The sequence below is a fragment of the Lepisma saccharinum genome, chromosome 11, assembly GCF_977018435.1.
Source record: "Lepisma saccharinum chromosome 11, izLepSacc3.1, whole genome shotgun sequence".
NCBI lineage: Eukaryota > Metazoa > Arthropoda > Insecta > Zygentoma > Lepismatidae > Lepisma > Lepisma saccharinum.
In genome coordinates this window covers 22,302,596-22,320,880 of record NC_139239.1, presented here as the reverse complement: position 1 = coordinate 22,320,880, position 18,285 = coordinate 22,302,596, and the positions used below count along the sequence as shown (strand labels likewise).

The following is an 18,285-nucleotide window of genomic DNA, read 5'->3' as shown; positions in this document are numbered from 1 at the left end:
ATATGAAAAGTTCAAAATGCACATAGAAATTATCGCTGGCATGTAAGAAACAGAAAAATATTTGCATCATTGTCGTATGACCAATGTAACGAGTTGTACCCCCAAAAGGAATGGTCGGCACGCCACTGATTCAAGCTTCAAAATGCAGCGGTACCTTGAAATGACTATAGCTCAGAAACTAAATGCCCTAGAGATATGAAAGATATACCGTTGTACGCAGAATGAATCACAGATTCAGACGATATATAATTTATGCACATTCGGCGTACATATGGAGGGGGAAAGGGGGGAAATCCCCTCAAAAATACTTTTCTTAAAAAAATGGTTCCCCCTCCCCCGAAAAAATGTCAAAATGCACAAAATGCAAAATTTATGCAAATTTGGCATATATATGGAGGGGGAAAGAGAAACCCCCCAAAAATTATTTAAAAAAATTGTCACCACCCAAAAAATGTCCTTGCACTTGGGCACAAAACGACACACCTACGCACAACATTCACCGACGAAAAGCTAGAACGCAGTGAAAAATGAGCGCCGATTCTTGCAGCTGCTTGAAATTCTAGTTTTACTTGTTTACACTTGTGCTAAAAAAACAAAGGTTTCGTTCAGCGTGCTTCGAAATTCTATTCTCACGACGCAGATTCAACAAGCAGTCTTCCCCCTCCCCCCACCCCCTGCTTGCACCCTCATGGAAAACTTTCATTTTGACATTGGATACTGATAAACAAGCTTCCTTCGAATGCAGTTAACAGGCGAGAGTGAAAAGCATTACTTTAGAACAACAAAGCCCATCTTCCTTTGTTGGCAAAAATTTTCCCTTGAAAAGAGACGCAAAAGAGAAGTCCCTTTTCCCACCTTTTCACCTCCATCTTCATGAAGAAGAAAAAAAAAGGTGCAAGAAACATTTCTGTTAAATACATGTGTTAGGAATAATATTTAAAAAAATCGAAATTCTAGCTAAAAATAGAAAAGTTATAACGTAAAAACTACAACCTTGACACAGCGTCTCGATCGAGACGGTTGGTCGGAAAAAGTTAAATATTGAATGAACGTATGGTACAATACACGAGATACTTTTGTTTTAACTGAACACTAACAGGAGGATATGTGTTTCAGAGGAAAAGAGAACAGCTGTTAGTACTGTTTCTTCATAGTGTGGTAGTCCTTATAACATAAAATGCTACTAAAACTAACTAACCTTCGTAAACTTCCATCTGACCGTATCTTCAGTTCTTTTCACGGTCAAGTTAGCAGGGGAGCGGCAGCTAGCGGACTGAGCAGTAAGAACATGTCTGCCAGCACACTGGATGCATCAGCTGCATAATGAACTGCTAGCTATGTAATGAAATAAGCTTGTACAATTACATTGACAGTTACAATTAAAATGAGCATTTACCTTGTTACAAGAGATGTTGAAAATGTTGTCCTACTGCATCCACATAGTTTTAGGAAATTTTCACTAACACATATCAGTTCGTCTTCTGAAATTGCTTCAGTTTCTCTCCTGATATTTTCTTAAAATTCTTCTAATGTGTGACTTCCTGTTTAAGAGCTTGGTAGCTTGCCATGCAGACGTCATGGAAATGTTGGGGTTTTTGAGGATTATGTTCCAATCGTGGTCTAGTTTCTGCTCAGTAAGCACATGCCGTTTCACCCTTCACTTCTTATCAAAAACAGACCCTGTTTCCCTAAACTTGTTCACAAGTTTTCGAACAGTGTCGCTGTATGGCACAAGAAGATCTGGGAATTCTGCTACGAAACACCCTTCTAACTTCCCTACAAGAGTTCGTAATGATGTAAGAGTCGTAAATAAAAATTCATTGTTTTAAATTGTACGTAGTGTGGCATTATTAGACTGCAGGAAAGCACCAGTAATGCATAAACCAAAACGAAACAGTCTAAAACACTTGTTATCACTTCCCAAACATGTATCTGGATACTGAAGCACTGACACCTGTATTTGCAATGACTTATTTTCCAAAATTTCTCTGTTGTTGAAAACTATTGTGATATTCAAAATTCTGAAAAATCAATTCTGTTCTAGAGTTGGCAACAGGATATTACAAACATTGAGTTCTTATGCAGTACAATGGAGAGTTTCACTGCAAGTTAAATGTTGAATATGTGTCATTTTCTTCTCAAGATTAACCAAAACAGGTGCTTCTGTGTAATGTTATGGGTGGAGACATGAACTACGTACTACAGCACATGTGCAAACTCTCCGAATTTGATTTGTGAGACTTGCCAGTGATAACTGATTATCAGGGAACAGATTTATGTGTACCAAAAAAGTGTTAGATATGTAAATATATATATATATATTTATTTTCATCAAAATCTGGAATTAAATATGGACTTATAGTTGTGAAAATGGCAATTTTCTCAAGCAGCTCGCATTGCTAAATAAAACACATTAGGCTTACGTGGCATTAATTGTAATGCAAAATTCAAAATGCAAACTGTGCTTTATTTTTTGCTAACAATAATGAAACTTTTTTTTGATGTGCTGAAAAATGAATCTCCTAAACATGACCCCCCCCCCCAAAAAAAAAGATTTATAGTGACTGAAACTGTATTTAGTATCCCATGAAGTAATGGAGAGTATATTTAAAATATGCAATGGATTTCACCACAAAAGCTTGTATTCTCTATTAACAAGAATGGTAGAATAAATGCCAAGATTTACAATAAACAGAGAGTACGAAATGAACAGGATACAGATGAATAGTAAACCTTTGTTATTTAACACAGAAGGGAAATTGTAGTAATAGCATGAATATGGAATATATGTTTGAAAATATTTGAAGACATGGAAATTACATGTAAAAATATGTAAAATATGTGCTAAAAGCTAATGTGTAAAAATATGAAAAATAAATATAGCATTTTTTAAGCTTGCATACCACAATTCACAAAGGTATACAAGACAACATTGATTCATTCATTAAGTTGGCGTTTTAAGTCCACTTTATGCACAGTAAGGCTAATCGGGACTGGATAAAGTTTAAAGTGGGATCCGAACCACTGACAATGTGCCTCCACTAGGTATTGAACCCAGGACAAAACAACATTGATTTTAACATCATATGGAAATATGTATTTACATATAAATCTGTTCCCTGCCGATTATTATACAAGAGATGGTCTGAAAAGAAGAAAAACAAGTGATTTATCTGAATTATACACACACACTGCTTATGAACTTTCTAAATACATATCATGCACTGTGGTGCTGCAAGGTTTGTGGATGAGTTTTGGTTTTTATGTCCACTTTTTGCCAGGGAAGGCTAATCGGGACTGGACATACAGTTTAAAGTGGTATCCAAACCACTTATACCTTCACTGGGTTCAATACCTAGATCCCTTGATTACAAGGCAACATCGTTATCATTATGTCGTCGGGAAGGTCTGTTTGTGGATTTCATAGAGTTGTGCACAACCGATCCTGACAGCCTGCTGACTTGAATCGACTTGCAATTAGTGCAAGGCTCACATCTGCCCTGGTTATTGATGACCACTCAGGTGTGTGATTATTACACTTTTGTGCTCATTTGGTTAGTTCAGGACCATAGACTCTCCCGTAGATTATAATTTCTGACAGCAGATGTTTCAGATTTCCATTCATAGTGAAAAATAGCCTGCACTTCCTACTTTATCCAAAACCAGTAACACCTGCAGGTCAAGGTCATACATAATAATAACAAATTCCTTGGAGGTGTGGGAGACAGAGGTAAACACCATTCTTTTTTAAATTTAATTTACTAACAGCTACTTTGTTTTCATTATTATGTGAAATTGTAGCCCAACCTATATAAGAAAATGAGATATGTTCACTATCATTAGTTTTCATACTTGGTCCCAAGTTTTTTTTTTGGCATAAATTTAAGTTCTTTTAGGTTATTTGGTGTGAAAAATTTATAAACAATGCCATTACCCAGTTCGTTCCTTGATTCGAAGCCTCAGGTTTTGAAAAAGCTTCTTTCCAAAATGGGAACACCATTTTTTTTAATGTATCATTTACCATATTCCATTTACTTTCATGGTATAAAGGAGAATATAAAAATGTCTCTCGTTGAAATCAATTGGCGATAGTACTTTTCCGTAGAATTATGAAAAATTAATTTTTTACCAGGAGATAATAATAATAAATAATACTACTATTATTATTTTTGCCAGGTACTAAATTTAGTATAAATGGATATTATATTTTGTATGCAACATTAAGAGTTGTGTATTTGCATGTATTGTAGCTCACACTTTTTTGTTCATTTCTTGTTCGAAGGTATTTTCTCAGATGATCCATGTAGGAGTGGATCTTGCCTTCTGCCATGTCGAAGAAGTTCTTGGAGCAGCAATTATAGAACTAGAGCGAAATAAGGACAAACTTGTTAATCCAGGACCAAAAGATGATGCTGATCAGATTTTGGTAATTGTACATCCTTGCATTCATCGCTTCATAATCAAGATATCAAAGTTTTGAATTCTATTTTATTTTATTTTTAATATTGTATTTCAAATGATTCTCCTACAAGTTGCATGACATTATCAATTAGTGTAACTAGGCTAGCACGTTTTGACAGATTTCGTAAGAATGAGGAAAATTTATTACCCAAAAGTAGGTAAATATTGGCAAATATTTGCTTCAACAGTGGTGATGGTTGTTCAATATATTATGAAGCAAAATAAAATTTATTCGTAATTATGGACATTTCTTGTTAATTCTGAAATTAATACATGCATTTTTATTAATTTTAATTGAGGAATAACAATGTATTTTTTTTAGTGTCAAACTTTACTCATTTATATGTGAGTAGCTTCTAAAATTATACATTATTTTTAAAATAGAAAGCATTGTTTAATCATTATTTTAATTCTTGTTTTATGCATGATGCAATTTATGGGTAACACACTTTTATCATATTTTTTGCAACATTTCAATAACATGAAACAAATGTCACCACATATTTTTTTTTTTTTCATTTCCATTCAAAAGTTGTTATTAAATATGTCTTTGTGTTTCAGTTTTATTTTGTGTCACACTTAACTTGATGAAAGGAAAGAACAGAGATAATGTGCATTCGGGTTCATTACTATTTAGGAATTTATCCAAAGCGATGAGAATTCTACACAACAAATGTGATAGCCGATAATGAGAATAGTTATTATTACCAGTGTATTAAAGGTTTGACATATTTAGTTGAACAAAATATACATTTTTATGAATGAAGCCTGCAAATTTCATGTATGAATATACGCACATACCCAAGTTCATTAAGAAGCTTGTTGAGTACACGTTGATTAACATACTTTCTCAATTTCAGGTCCATACAAATACTTTTAATTTAATTATTTTGATTTTAATTTTTAATAACAGCAGTAGATATTCTCCTACAATGTTCTTCTAATCGCTCCAATGCCTTCAGAGAGCTGCACATCGGCCAGACTTGCTTACTAGGCCCACCTGGCTGGCGAGCGGGCGAGTAAAACTATAGACCTGGGTTTTGACCCGTCAAGCATCGAAAGCCCATGGGTAACTGGAAGGCCGCCTTGCAAGACGAAGCTCGCTTATCTTCAGCGTACGCTCATTCCGGTTTTGCACCGTCTCCAGATACATGAGTCACACAGTCACCGTTGCCAACTTTTAGATTCTAAACTGGTCAAGGAGCACTTCAAATGTTCATCACTTTTATCAATTTGAAATTGCAGACATTTTTTCCTTGGTAGAAAACATTTGTATCGCACACACCCAGTGGCGGCGATTGGGTTCCAAAACTAGGGGCCAAGGTGCAAAAGTGGGGGGGGGGGGGGACAAGGACAGGTTAAATTTCCGTGGTACATGAAGTTAGCGTGGTGCAAAAGTGGCAAAAGGGGGGGGGGGGGCAACTACACCCTCTCGCTGCCACTGCTGACACCTGTAAAGGAGTACGAACCAAGTTTCGCAAAAAGTGCCATCGCAAATATTTTGGAACTTTGTGTGACTGGTGGTTGTTCTACATTATTCTTTTTTGGGGGGTGCTCCCCTATGGCGCAGTGGTAGTGTCGTCGCCTTGTAATCAAGGATATCCGGTGGAGGCACATGGTGGTTTGGATCCCACTTTTAACTATAGGTCCAGTCCCAATTAGCCTTATTGTGCATAAATTGACCAAACAAATGAATCAATCAAACAGATTTTCTCTGGTGTAATTTTGCCAATTCAATATCCAAACTAGTTGCTCAAGATTCCCCCCAACCCCTGAAACACTAAGGCAGGATGGCCCATAAAATGGAACATGAAATCAGAATTTGCATTATAAAAGGTTTTTGAATATTGTCATCTCTTTCAAGAAATCGTCGTTCGCTCATGTTGTTGCTAGTTATCTAGTTCTACAGACCGCATTGATAGTAATACGATGCAAAATATAATTGTTAGCATGTGTCTTCGTATGGGTCCAAATAGCAGGCAATGCTACAGTATTTACACATTTCAACAAACAAACGACGTTAAAATGAAACCGAGAGAAAATTTACAATTTCAAGACCAGAAAAGTGACATAAAATGAACAAGACACACAAACCTATCTCAAGACCTTCGAAACAAATTTGGAAAATATGTGGTAGTTGGTTTGACATAATAATGAATATAATTTGAGAAGTTACAAAATCTTAGGAACAGTAGCATAGCAACATATCACGAGACCCTGGGTGAGATTAGAATGCAGGGCCCCATCCGTTCTTTAAGTTTTAAATAACAATGTGAAATGATACACAGTCATCAAGCAAACATCAGCAAATTATCATATTTATCTACCAACAAGCTCTTCGACACAATCGGTTTCAACATCAACAAATCTTAAAACGATAGTAATTTGCCCTGAAATCTTTGGTGTAATCAATTGATACAGCTAATTTGACTTTTTTAATTAGCAATTTTGACTTTGTTGCACATTAATTGTACCAGTTGACTTTGAATTTTAGGACTGAGATGATGATAATAATTGTGAATCTCATTTTGTTGTTATGTCTTAATGTTCTTGTAATATTAAATATTTGACGCAGTGGTGTAACAAAATCGTAAAGCATGCGTCCGCAAGAAACAAATTTAGGTCCCTCAAGTACAGTCAGATTCTTCCAGGAAATTTATGTAATTACTTAGAATGGCTGGTTGTGGCTACACGTAAATTAATAATTATACAAATCGATGCTCTACCTCTGAATTTTCACACATTGCAACATATCTTTCTTTGACATTTATGTATTCAAAAGAAGAAAATACAAATACTTACTTATCCCCTCCCCTGCCCCTCTTAACAGCTGGGTGGATAAAAATAATGATTTTTATTTATAATTTTTGATATTTTTTTTATTTAAATCGATCTTTTTTTTTGGCACCGTACACATAGACATATCTTTTTTAGAAAGGCTTTTTCTCATAAACAGCCCTGTAAAATATTTGAACAGTTTGATTAAAGCAAATAACAAATTACATGTAAATATGCATTTCTCTGTTTCTGGAACTGAACATAATTAACCTAATATGAAAATGTTTGTTGAGTGTGTTAGTGAAACTATTATAATTTCAGTAACTTTTCTTACAGTGAAAATAATAAATTCTGGATATACTTTATAATTTTAACTTAAAATAATTTTTACAGTCTTTGTAGCCGAATTTTAGTGTCTTTAATGATAGTTAGCCAAATATCAGCTGCCATATTTATTTACAGTTTAATGAAAATGACACTACTTACAGTTTAACATGATTGGTATTTTGTATATTATTCTATTTAAAATGTGTGCTATTTTGCTCATAAAAATTATTGAATTTTAAATCGAAGGGAAATTTAAGTGTTTTTCAGATGACATATTACATTTACTTTCGTATGAGCTTCAGCCCATCAGTACATATATTTTGCTTCCGTTATTTCCTTTCTTAGAGCATAATAAACACCATTAATGATTACGAGATTAATATATTTTCACATAAAGTGATTCTGATATCTACAAATTTCTTGTGTACTTTATTCTGTAATTTTATTTAAAGTGATTTCAATAAGTGATTTTTTAAAAATAGAATTCCCCAATTTTAATCTTGATTTAAATCAAACCACCTTACTTAACAGAAAGCTGGCTTCTGGGCAGCGAATGACACTTTTACATTAGATCTTGCCCTTTCTCGTTCAAGAGTGAGATTACTGAGTCTGCTAAATTTCGGCTGAATCATACCATTCAACACTACCTTCCAGAAGCTTTTCCTAGTTTCAATTTTGAGAAAGGTAGTTCTTTTTTTCTCGTGGTTGTTACTTGAAAAGTAGGAAACAAACAGAAGGCAGTACAGGATACAGAGAACACTGGAAGCTAGTGTAGAACTATCAAGGAGAAGAAACTTTGCCAAAGGATGCCAAAGGAATTGATTTCAGATTTAAGCACATTCCTGAAACGTAGAACTTGATTGGGAAATTCGGAAGGTACGAGGGTCACTATTTATATTTTGAGCCTAACAATGAAAAAACAGGAATTTGGCATTGAAAACTGCTTTATTGTTTTTCGAAGTATTCTCCTTTATGGTCAATACACTTTTGCATTCGTTCGAACCATTTGTCAAAGCAGTTTTTCCAATCTTCTTGAGACACCTCCATAATATGGTTTTTGAACGCATCAACGGCATCTTCCGCCGACAAAAATCGTTGTCCACACAATTTATTCTTGACATTCGGGAACAAGAAGAAGTCGTTGGGTGCCAAATCAGGACTGTATGGCGGATGAGCCATCAATTCGTTTTTTTGACTGTTCATAAAGTCGGTTGTTAGACGAGATGTGTGACAGCTGGCATTGTCTTGATGAAGAATGATCAGACGGCGTTTGTTTGTTTTCCGTATTTGACCGAAGACCTCTGGCAAACAAATTGTTGTGTACCATTCAGAGTTGACCATTCTACGTTCCTCTAAAGGCACAGTAGCCACATGACCAGTTTTCCCGAAAAAACAGGCGACCATTTGTTTCGATGTGCTTCGAGCGCGAACAACTTTTGTTGGATTGGGTTCATCGTGAAACACCCATACAGTCGACTGCTGTTTACGTTCCGGATCATATGCATATATCCATGATTCATCACCTGTTACAATCTTATATACGTCTTTTGAAGCACCACGATTGTATTTATTGAGCATTTGTTTGCACCAATTGACGCGAGCGTCTTTTTGAGTTTTTGTCAAATTGTGTGGGATCCAACGAGAACATATCTTTCTCACAGCTAAATGATCATGTAATATTTTATATATGGTGGTGGAACTAATGCCTATGGTTGCCTCAATCTCACAGTATGTCACATGACGATCTTGCAGTATTAGGTTTTGCACAGCATCAATGTTTTCTTGAACAACAACTGATTTTGGACGACCTTTGCAAATCTCGTCGGTGAGCGAATGGCGGCCACGATTAAATTCGTTACACCAGCTTTTCACAGTGCCAAAGGATGGGGCTTCATCGCCAAATGTGGAAGTAAGTTGATCGATGCACTCTTGTCTTGATAATCCACGTCGAAAATCGTAAAAAATCATCGCATGAAAATGTTCACGAGTTAATTCCATTTTATTGTTGTCGCGCAATCTCCAAGGCAACATAAACAACACAAATGAAGCTATTGACAAAACATTTGAAGTACGTTATGGTCAATAATGCCAGACGATTCCCTGCAAACGTCAAATCGCGCCTAACTTCAATCAGTGTTGCCAAGGCTCAAAATATAAATAGTGGCCCTCGTAAATCATCTTCGTGCCCGTTACAGAGGGCACTAGCTGCATCTGAAGTTGTAGGAAGGAAGGAAGAACTGCTGATATTTTCCATACCCTTCTTCAGTTTAAAACACCGGAAGCATTTAAATGCCCCATACTTTGCTCCGTGGCAGTTTGAGGAGCTTTATCATTAACATATTAACATCGGGTAGGCTATGCAAGGTCACGAGACAGAAGAAAGATGGATAAAAATGTACAAGCAATTTTTGCATTAATTTTCACATGAGAAATGAGAATTATTTTGACTTTTTCGGGACCCCTTAGGCTTAGAGCTCCCACCTGCCTCTGATTTGACATATTCATTCAAATTATAATGTTAAACTAGAATATTAAGCCAGATAAAAAAAGGTTTTAATGTTATTGCCCACAAAAATTAGTCTTTGCTATTTTTCTCACTTCCATTTATTAAGTTTTTCGTATCAACCTCATGGGACGCGAGGCCCTTACATTTGCGAGGCGCAGCCTGGTTGCCCACTTCGCCCACCCCTTGCTATGCCAATGGTTATACAACCTCAAGACACCTGCGTCTAGCAGAAATTCAAATATTTCCATGCATAGTGAAATATAATGGCCATTGGCAACACTGACAGTAGTGCTCGCATCTACCTGCAAGAACTACATCGAGTCTCATGGGTCTTCTTAAGAACCTGGCAGGCATTGATGGCTGTGCACAACTGTGACGTGAAGGTCGCTTGCGCGATATCGAACACCTGGGCTTGACTTGCATGTTGCATATTATTGTAGGCGCAGCTCAGACTGTTTTTTTTTCTGGATCTTGTGCAGGTCTCTGAATGCCTTGTGGCAACAAAAGCATACTGACAAGTATGGTAACAAGTATCATGTGAGGCGAAAACTAGCTGCTGAGCCAGTACCACACAACTAGTCCAAGTCCAAGTGGAATATTTCCTACTGGAAATCCAGTTCTGTGTGATGCAGACTTAAAATGTCCACGTAGGCAGTTTGAGCCCACAATCATCGACCTCATTTTCGTATATCACATGGAGATTATGTTAGTTCACTGTGTCTTTCACTACATGCTCCATATTTGAGGGCCCACTACCAGAGACAAATGACTGTTATGTTTATACTGCTGGGCTTCGAGTGCATGGAGCTTTTCTTGCCTGGTCGAGCGTCATTTGCTTGAGCGAAGAGCTCTCAATTCCATATGCTATCCAACATCATCCATGCGAGCTATTGGATGTTGGAGTGAAATCCTCTCCATAGCCGCATACCTATGCTCACCAAAGGTGAGATCTGGAAGCTCCAAAATTTTGTTGTTGACCCAGCATCATGAGGACAGTTTCTAGCAGCTACTTGAATGGAAAAAGTAGCAGGTTTTGATGTCAAAAGCCACTGGATACATCTTGATGGAGATTTTTAGAATACAGAGTAAGTCAAAAAGAATGAAACAACTTTACACAGTTGTTTTGACGTTACTATTTATGATAGAAAGTCAGACAAGGCATCAATATAAAGAAAAACTCTGGAAGTTTTACTCACATGACTCACATTACAAAGATTCAACATGGGAACCACGTGTAACGCAGAAAACGTCCAAACAATAATCAAGTACTTGCTATGCACGAGACAGAAAGTCGTTGTCCACAGTTTCGAAGGCACTAACAATTCGCAGTTGTAACTTTGACAAATCTTTCGGAAGGGTGAAACATATTATGCATTACTACCGAAATGCATGATTGGACCATTGTGATTGAATCAGTTCTCGATAGCTCCAACACACAATACGCCTTCTACTGGTCATTAGCCCACTAAATGGGAATAAAACTTCCCGAGTTTTTCTTTATATTGACGTCTTGTTTGATTTTGTGTCACAATTAGTTACGTCATAATAACTGCGTAAAGTTGTTTCATTCTTTTTGAAAGAATATCGGTTAAAACTGTTATATTTTTTATATTGCTATTTTGTTGGCATCAGTGTTTATATCAGTTCATCACAAATATCTGATAATATATATCTGTGTAATGTTTGATAATTCATTATTTCATAACTTTTCCTATTTAAGGAGCATGCAAATCTGCATATACAGAATACTTAAATATGCCTTGTAGTTTTCACTCTTTTTCCCTGACTGGTGATTTTTTACATTACAGGAAGAGCTTGAAAATAATATTACAACAGTACTGTATTTATTAGTGATAGTAACAAAACTTATGAAGGGATGTACAAAGAAGGAAGAGTTCCACGTTAATTGCCTTGTCTTCCAACTTAATCAACTAGAGGTCGCCATGAGAGATGGACAAACTTTGCTTCATCTCACTGTGAATGCCGAAACGCCTGTAGATGACTTTCATACAAACGATGTGTGCAAGTAAGTGAATTAAGTATCCTCTTAAATTTTAGTGGTTCCATGAGACATCTTGTTTCATAAAGTGCATAAAAATGAAAAGCTTTGGCAGCCGTCTTTCTGTTGTGTGATTTTAACAGACTGTTAATTTTTTTTTTCAATAATTTGAGTGTGAGTCAAATAAACAATATTTACTTGAAACTTAATTTTTCCTTCCACATCAGTATTAATAAATGAAATTAATCACAAATGGACAATTACTTGTCAAAACATCCAGTAAATTGATCCCTTTTTGATTCACATTTAAACACAAATACCTGCCAATACTTTCTCCAGAGTTCAAATATTCTAATCATTAACCAAACTACAAATAAATCTCTGATGATGGGAGCGTGTGTTCTTCCAAAATGTTACAACAAATATTTGGTAACAGTCGTAAAGTACAAGAGAAATTATTCTATAGGACATGACAAATCCTAATCTACACTTGTAGAGAATCCAGATGTCATGGAATTTATGGAATTATCATTACTTCATACATATATGTACGAATCTAAGAATGTTTGTAAGCAAAACATGATAGATTGATGTTGTAGAGTTAGAATGGAGTACTTATGTTGTAATATTTCTACTTTGAACAGTTTTTAATTATGTCAAAATTCAAATATGGGTAGTGTTTGAAATTGGTAAGGAAATTAGCATCAGTATCTGATATTGACTCAGACCTACTTATTGTATGTACCATATTGGCCAGAATATAAGCTGCCCCACATATAAGCTACATCCTAAAATTTAAAGGAGCTGGGAAAGAAAAACAAAAAAAAGAGATGATACCGAATATAAGCCGAGGGAAGAAAAGAAAATACTGGTAACCATAACCTCTCTGTTGCTTGTGGCTTTAGCGTGACATGGCTTTGTGCTTTCTTCTCCACACGATCGTTCATATTGGCGACAAACCTGTAGATCCACTTCAGTAGAAATGAATACCTGTATAAGCTTAGAGAAGAAGGAACACAATCTTAATAAAATCAAAGAGTATGTTGTCAAGAATACAGACTGTTTTTACAATGCCCAGTTAGAAACAACAATGCCTTTGTTCCAGTTAACGAACTAACTCTCTATCCTTCTTAAATCCGGAGGTTCATGGCTGTAGCAACACAGGCCTTCCATCTATCCCCATCCTGAGCAATATCTATATACTCTTTTCCATCCCTACTGATTTCCTTTAGGTCCATCTCAACATTATCCCTCCATCTTCGTCTTGGCCTTCCTACAGGTCTCTTACCATCAGGTTTCCCAACAAGAATCATGTAAACTCTTCTTTCCTCTCCCATTCGTGCCACATGGCCTGCCCACCTAAGTCTTCTTGATTTAATCATTCTAATATCATCTGGACATGAATACAAATTATGTGCTTCTAAATTATGTAACCTTCTCCACCCACCTGTCTCCTCATCCCTTTTAGGTCTAAATATTTTCCTAAGGATCTTATTTTCAAATACTCTTAATTTATGTTCCTCTTTCAATGTAAGGGACCAAGTTTTGCATCCATATAATAATACAGGCAAAATTACTGTTTTGTGTATTTTAACTTTTAGTTTCTTAGATATTAAACGAGAAGACAAAAGTTTATGAAGAGAGAAGTAACATGCATTTCCTGAATTAAGCCTACTTTTTATTTCCTCTTTAATATAATTTTCATTTGTTAATATTACTCCTAAGTATTTGAATTTGGAAACTGGTTCAAACGAGTTGTTATCAATAATTAGATTTTGATTATGACATAACACTTGGTTTCGGCCTGTAAGCATATATTTAGTTTTCTCCTTGCTAACTTCCAAACCTATCTCTTTAGCTGCTTTGAAAAATATTTTAGCATTATTCTTAAATTGTATTTATATCATCTCCTAATAAGTCTACATCATCTGTATACGCTAACAACTGAGTCACACTGTTTAATTTTAGTCCTTCGATAGTTTCTTTTACCTTCCTAACAGCATATTCTAAGGCAAAATTAAAGAGCAATGGAGATAATGCATCTCCTTATTTTAACCCATCATGAATTGTAAATTTGTCAGAGACATTAATACTCACATGAATTTTACTTTCTATTTCACTGGTGCATACTTTTATCATATTAACAAGCTGCTTAGGTATTCCAAACTCTACTAATATATTATACGAGGGATGATCGGAAAAAAAGGTTACAAAGCATATAACTTTGGTTTTATTCACTGTAACGTAACGAAAATTTATGTGTAAATTAATAACATGTTTGTCTTGTTGCGAGTTTGAGGACTTCGGATTCTGACCATGTATACCCGAGAAGCGGAAATTTAAAATGGTGACTCGTCTAGAAAATTGGTCAAGAGTAGAAGTGAGGGCAGTGGTGCGGTTCCTGTGGGCCAAGAACACTACACCTGCTGACATTCGTAGGCAGATTGTGGAGGTGTATGGGGAGGGCACAATTTCAAGGCAACATGTAGCGAAGTGGTATCGTGCCTTCAAAGAAATAACGGACCAGTATTGTTAATGACAACCCTGGACACAGTGGTAGGCCCAGTACCTCAACCACTGACGTGAACTGTGCTCTTGTGGATGAGTGTATTCGTGAGGACAGAAGAAAAACATTACGCTCAATAACAGCTGAGCTGGGACTACCATTTGGTTGGCTGGCCACCATTATCTGACATGTGATGATGTCAAAAGAGCTGCCTCACGGTGGCTATGAGAGCTTGACGCGGATTTCTGTGCAACCGGTATGGAAAACCTCATCTACTGTTGTGACAAAAAAGGTGATTACATCGAGGACTAGTGTTGAGTGCCCTCCATCATCAGGTGTGTTGATCTTCCAGCTATGTCTAACACATACGTCATAATAGGCTTTGTAACCTTTTTTCGATCATCCTTCGTATAATTTATCTCTTTTGACTGAATCATATGCTTTTTTGAAATCAATGAATAGCTGATGGGACACTTTGATTATATTCCCAATTTTTCTCAAGTGTCTGATGAGAAAAATTTGATCTGTAGTTGATCTGTTATGTTTGAATCCACATTGATAATCACCTATAATTTCATTAGCATATGGGGTTAGTCTTGTTAAAAGAATGTCAGATAATATTTTATATGTTGTTGAGAGTAGAGAAATTCCACGGTAATTATTGCAGTTCATTTTATTACCTTTCTTAAACACAGGAACAATTATGGATTCTTTCCACTGTTGAGGGATTTCTTCGTTATTCCATATTAAACAAAATAATTTAATTTGACATATTAACGAATTTCCAATATATTTTATTAACTCAGCTGGTATTAAATCAATGCCAGGTGCTTTGTTAGTCTTTAGCCTTATAATAGCATCTTTAACTTCAGTCAAGTTAGGTTCTGTAACTGAAAGTTCTGCTGAGTGTACTTCATTCACTTCTGATTTATCTCCTACATGAACATTTAAAAGGTCATTAAAGTAGTTCTTCCATCTATTTAGAATATCGCTTGGGTCAGTTAGAAAATCACCGTTTTTATCTTTTATCAAGTTTACTTTAGGTTGCCACCCCTTTCTAAATTCATTTACACCTTTATATAAATCTCTGATATTTTTGTTTTTGCTGTTTGTTTCAATTTCGTTAATTTTGCTTTTCAAGTAATCTCCTTTTTTACTTCTAAACGTGCAGTTAACTTCTCGCTTTAACCTATTATAATTGCTTAGATTTGTATCATCAGAGTTATTTAACCACCTAAGTCTACGGTTATTACAAGCATAAGAAAACAGTTCTTTCTTTGTGACGTTTCAGGAGAACACACGCTCCTTTCATCAGACATTTATTTTCATTTTGACTAAAGATACAGTTATAACAATGGTTAGTAACTGTATCTTTAGTCAAAATGAAAATAAATGTCTGATGAAAGGAGCGTGTGTTCTCCTGAAACGTCACAAAGAAAGAACTGTTTTCTTATGCTTGTAATAACCGTAAACTACAGGAAAATAATTCTATCATGCAAGCAATGCGTACATACAAGAAAAACACCTAAGTCTAGCCTGATGTGTTATTTCTATTAGATTATGACATTCGTTATCAAACCATGGCTTACTTTTTCTTGGTTTATGGTATCCTATACTTTCTTTAGCTGCTGATTCTATTGCATTACGTATGTGTGCCCAATTCTTATTTACGTCTGTTTCATTTATATTTTCATCATCATTTAAATCCTGTAAAACATCAAATCTATTTGACAGTTTAATTTGCTAATTTTTCTTAATTCTTTCATCAGCAAATTTTCCTGTATTAAATTTTAGAACTTTTAGTTTTTGTTGCTTATGATTTATCACTGCGAGTCTTTATCTTAATTTAGCAATTACGAGATAATGGTCACTGGCAGAGTCAGCACCTTGTGACACATGGGTAGGTTTAAGCATATATTTACCCAGATACAAGGAGGAAACGAGTTTTGGGGGAAAAGATGTTAAGCAACGCACAAACCCAACCATACAGTCACAAACAAATGTCTTCCTTAAATCCCAATCAACTCTAACATGAGTCAAGTTATAAAAGGATATGTCTCAATTAAATGAACAGAGTACAAGAATTAAGGCTTAAACCTCTCTTGCATATTCTAAACACCTTCGTGCAGATCGTTGTTGCTTATTTTTGACCTTAGTATCTTGGAGAATGCGAAAACGCAATTGAAGGGTTTTCAGTTTTCCAAAAGATATTATTTCAGGCTTTAAATTCAAGCGCATGGACAAGGTGCGCATTCAATATACTCTTATTTTCACAGAACGAGCATTTCCTCGGATCGATCACATTTTTACAGTATTCTTGCCAAAGGGGCACAAGCACCATTTGTACTTTCAAGAAAACACAAGCAAAAAGGTCACTTTTTATATTGTTTTGTAAAAGCTTATTGCTAAGTCATACGGTTAATATCATGCACACTACTACCATAACCAACTAATAGGAATTCATCTTTTGGTTTTTTCTGATCAAGAAGTAACACAATTTAACAACAAGACACAATACTTATTGTGGAGTACGATCATACATACAATCGCTCATTAATGATCACTTGGTGCGTCGATAAACAAACATCACTAGGTTTTCTTTCGTCTTTACAAAAAACGCACAGAATATGTGCTCAATTTACTTTAATACAATCAGACATTTAAATCTAATACATTCGTCGGACAAATTTATGTACAGGGGTCCGAACGTTTGGACAAACTACACTATTAGTTCTCTCTCATTTGACTAGAATTTAAATACACAACATTTAAGCACATTCGCAATGGTCATATCAAAGTGACAAAAATATTCAAGCTCGTCTTGAGTTTTTACTAAATTCTAACTTGTTGCAATTTTTTTAAAGCTATCGATATTAAAGCTATTAATGCTACTGTGAAAATAGGAGTTGGGTGAAAATGGGGAGGAGAGTGTTAAATATGCATACAGATATTCTTGCTTTCAACTTGCACGATCTCCGTTGTTCTCAATAGACAAACTTTCGCCTTTTGTGTTTTTTTATTACAATTATTTTAAATCGATCATTTCACTTAGTTTTAAAATGTGCAAAAAGGACCCTTCGCAATTAGATTTTTATCTTTCGAGAAAAGCAACACTATATATTGTGCTATCGTAAATATACTATACGTCCTGTTTCGTACATGTAGTATAATACGGAAACATGTATGTGGAATAAAGGTAGATATTAATTTGACTCGCTGCCGATTTGTAGTAATAAGAGTTCGAGGGAATGCAAACACAATTTTTATAGCTTTAGAAATAATGCCTTGTATTCAACAAGAAATTAAAGTGTTATCAGGGGGAACGCCAAATCGCAGGTAATGCACTTGTCACAAAGGAAGAATTCCAACTATCGTTGCACTAATTAACACAAAGTCTTAACTTACCTGTTCAAATCCCGCAGATTACGTATAAATACACAACTCAAGTTAAAGCATTGCAGGCACCATTCACGAATTTACCTATTCAGTCCATGCGGTCGTATCACAATTGCATATGGCGGCTATCTGCTTCCAGGCATTGAAAGCCCAAGTCACGCTTCGCTTGCAACAGGTGACGTAAACTACGGAAAGCCGCAGCTTTTGTTCGAAGTTGTTCCCTCTAGGATCTCGGCCAGCAGAGTGAAAATTAAATAGTCGCTGATCGGCAGCTTGAGTTTAGTTAACAATTTTGTCATCAGAGGCAGCAAC

The 18,285-nt window shown here is 35.6% G+C and overlaps 1 protein-coding gene across 1 annotated transcript in view; it reads left to right on the top strand.

The window, feature by feature from the left end:
• Positions 1-18,285, top strand: part of Fem-1 (protein fem-1 homolog B) — a 46,523-nt gene that overhangs the window by 10,909 nt on the left and 17,329 nt on the right. The window contains exons 4-5 of the mRNA XM_083130814.1: positions 4,283-4,426; positions 11,881-12,098. Of these exons, the coding sequence (XP_082986940.1) occupies positions 4,283-4,426; positions 11,881-12,098 (362 nt within the window). The remainder of the gene's footprint in view (positions 1-4,282; positions 4,427-11,880; positions 12,099-18,285) is intronic.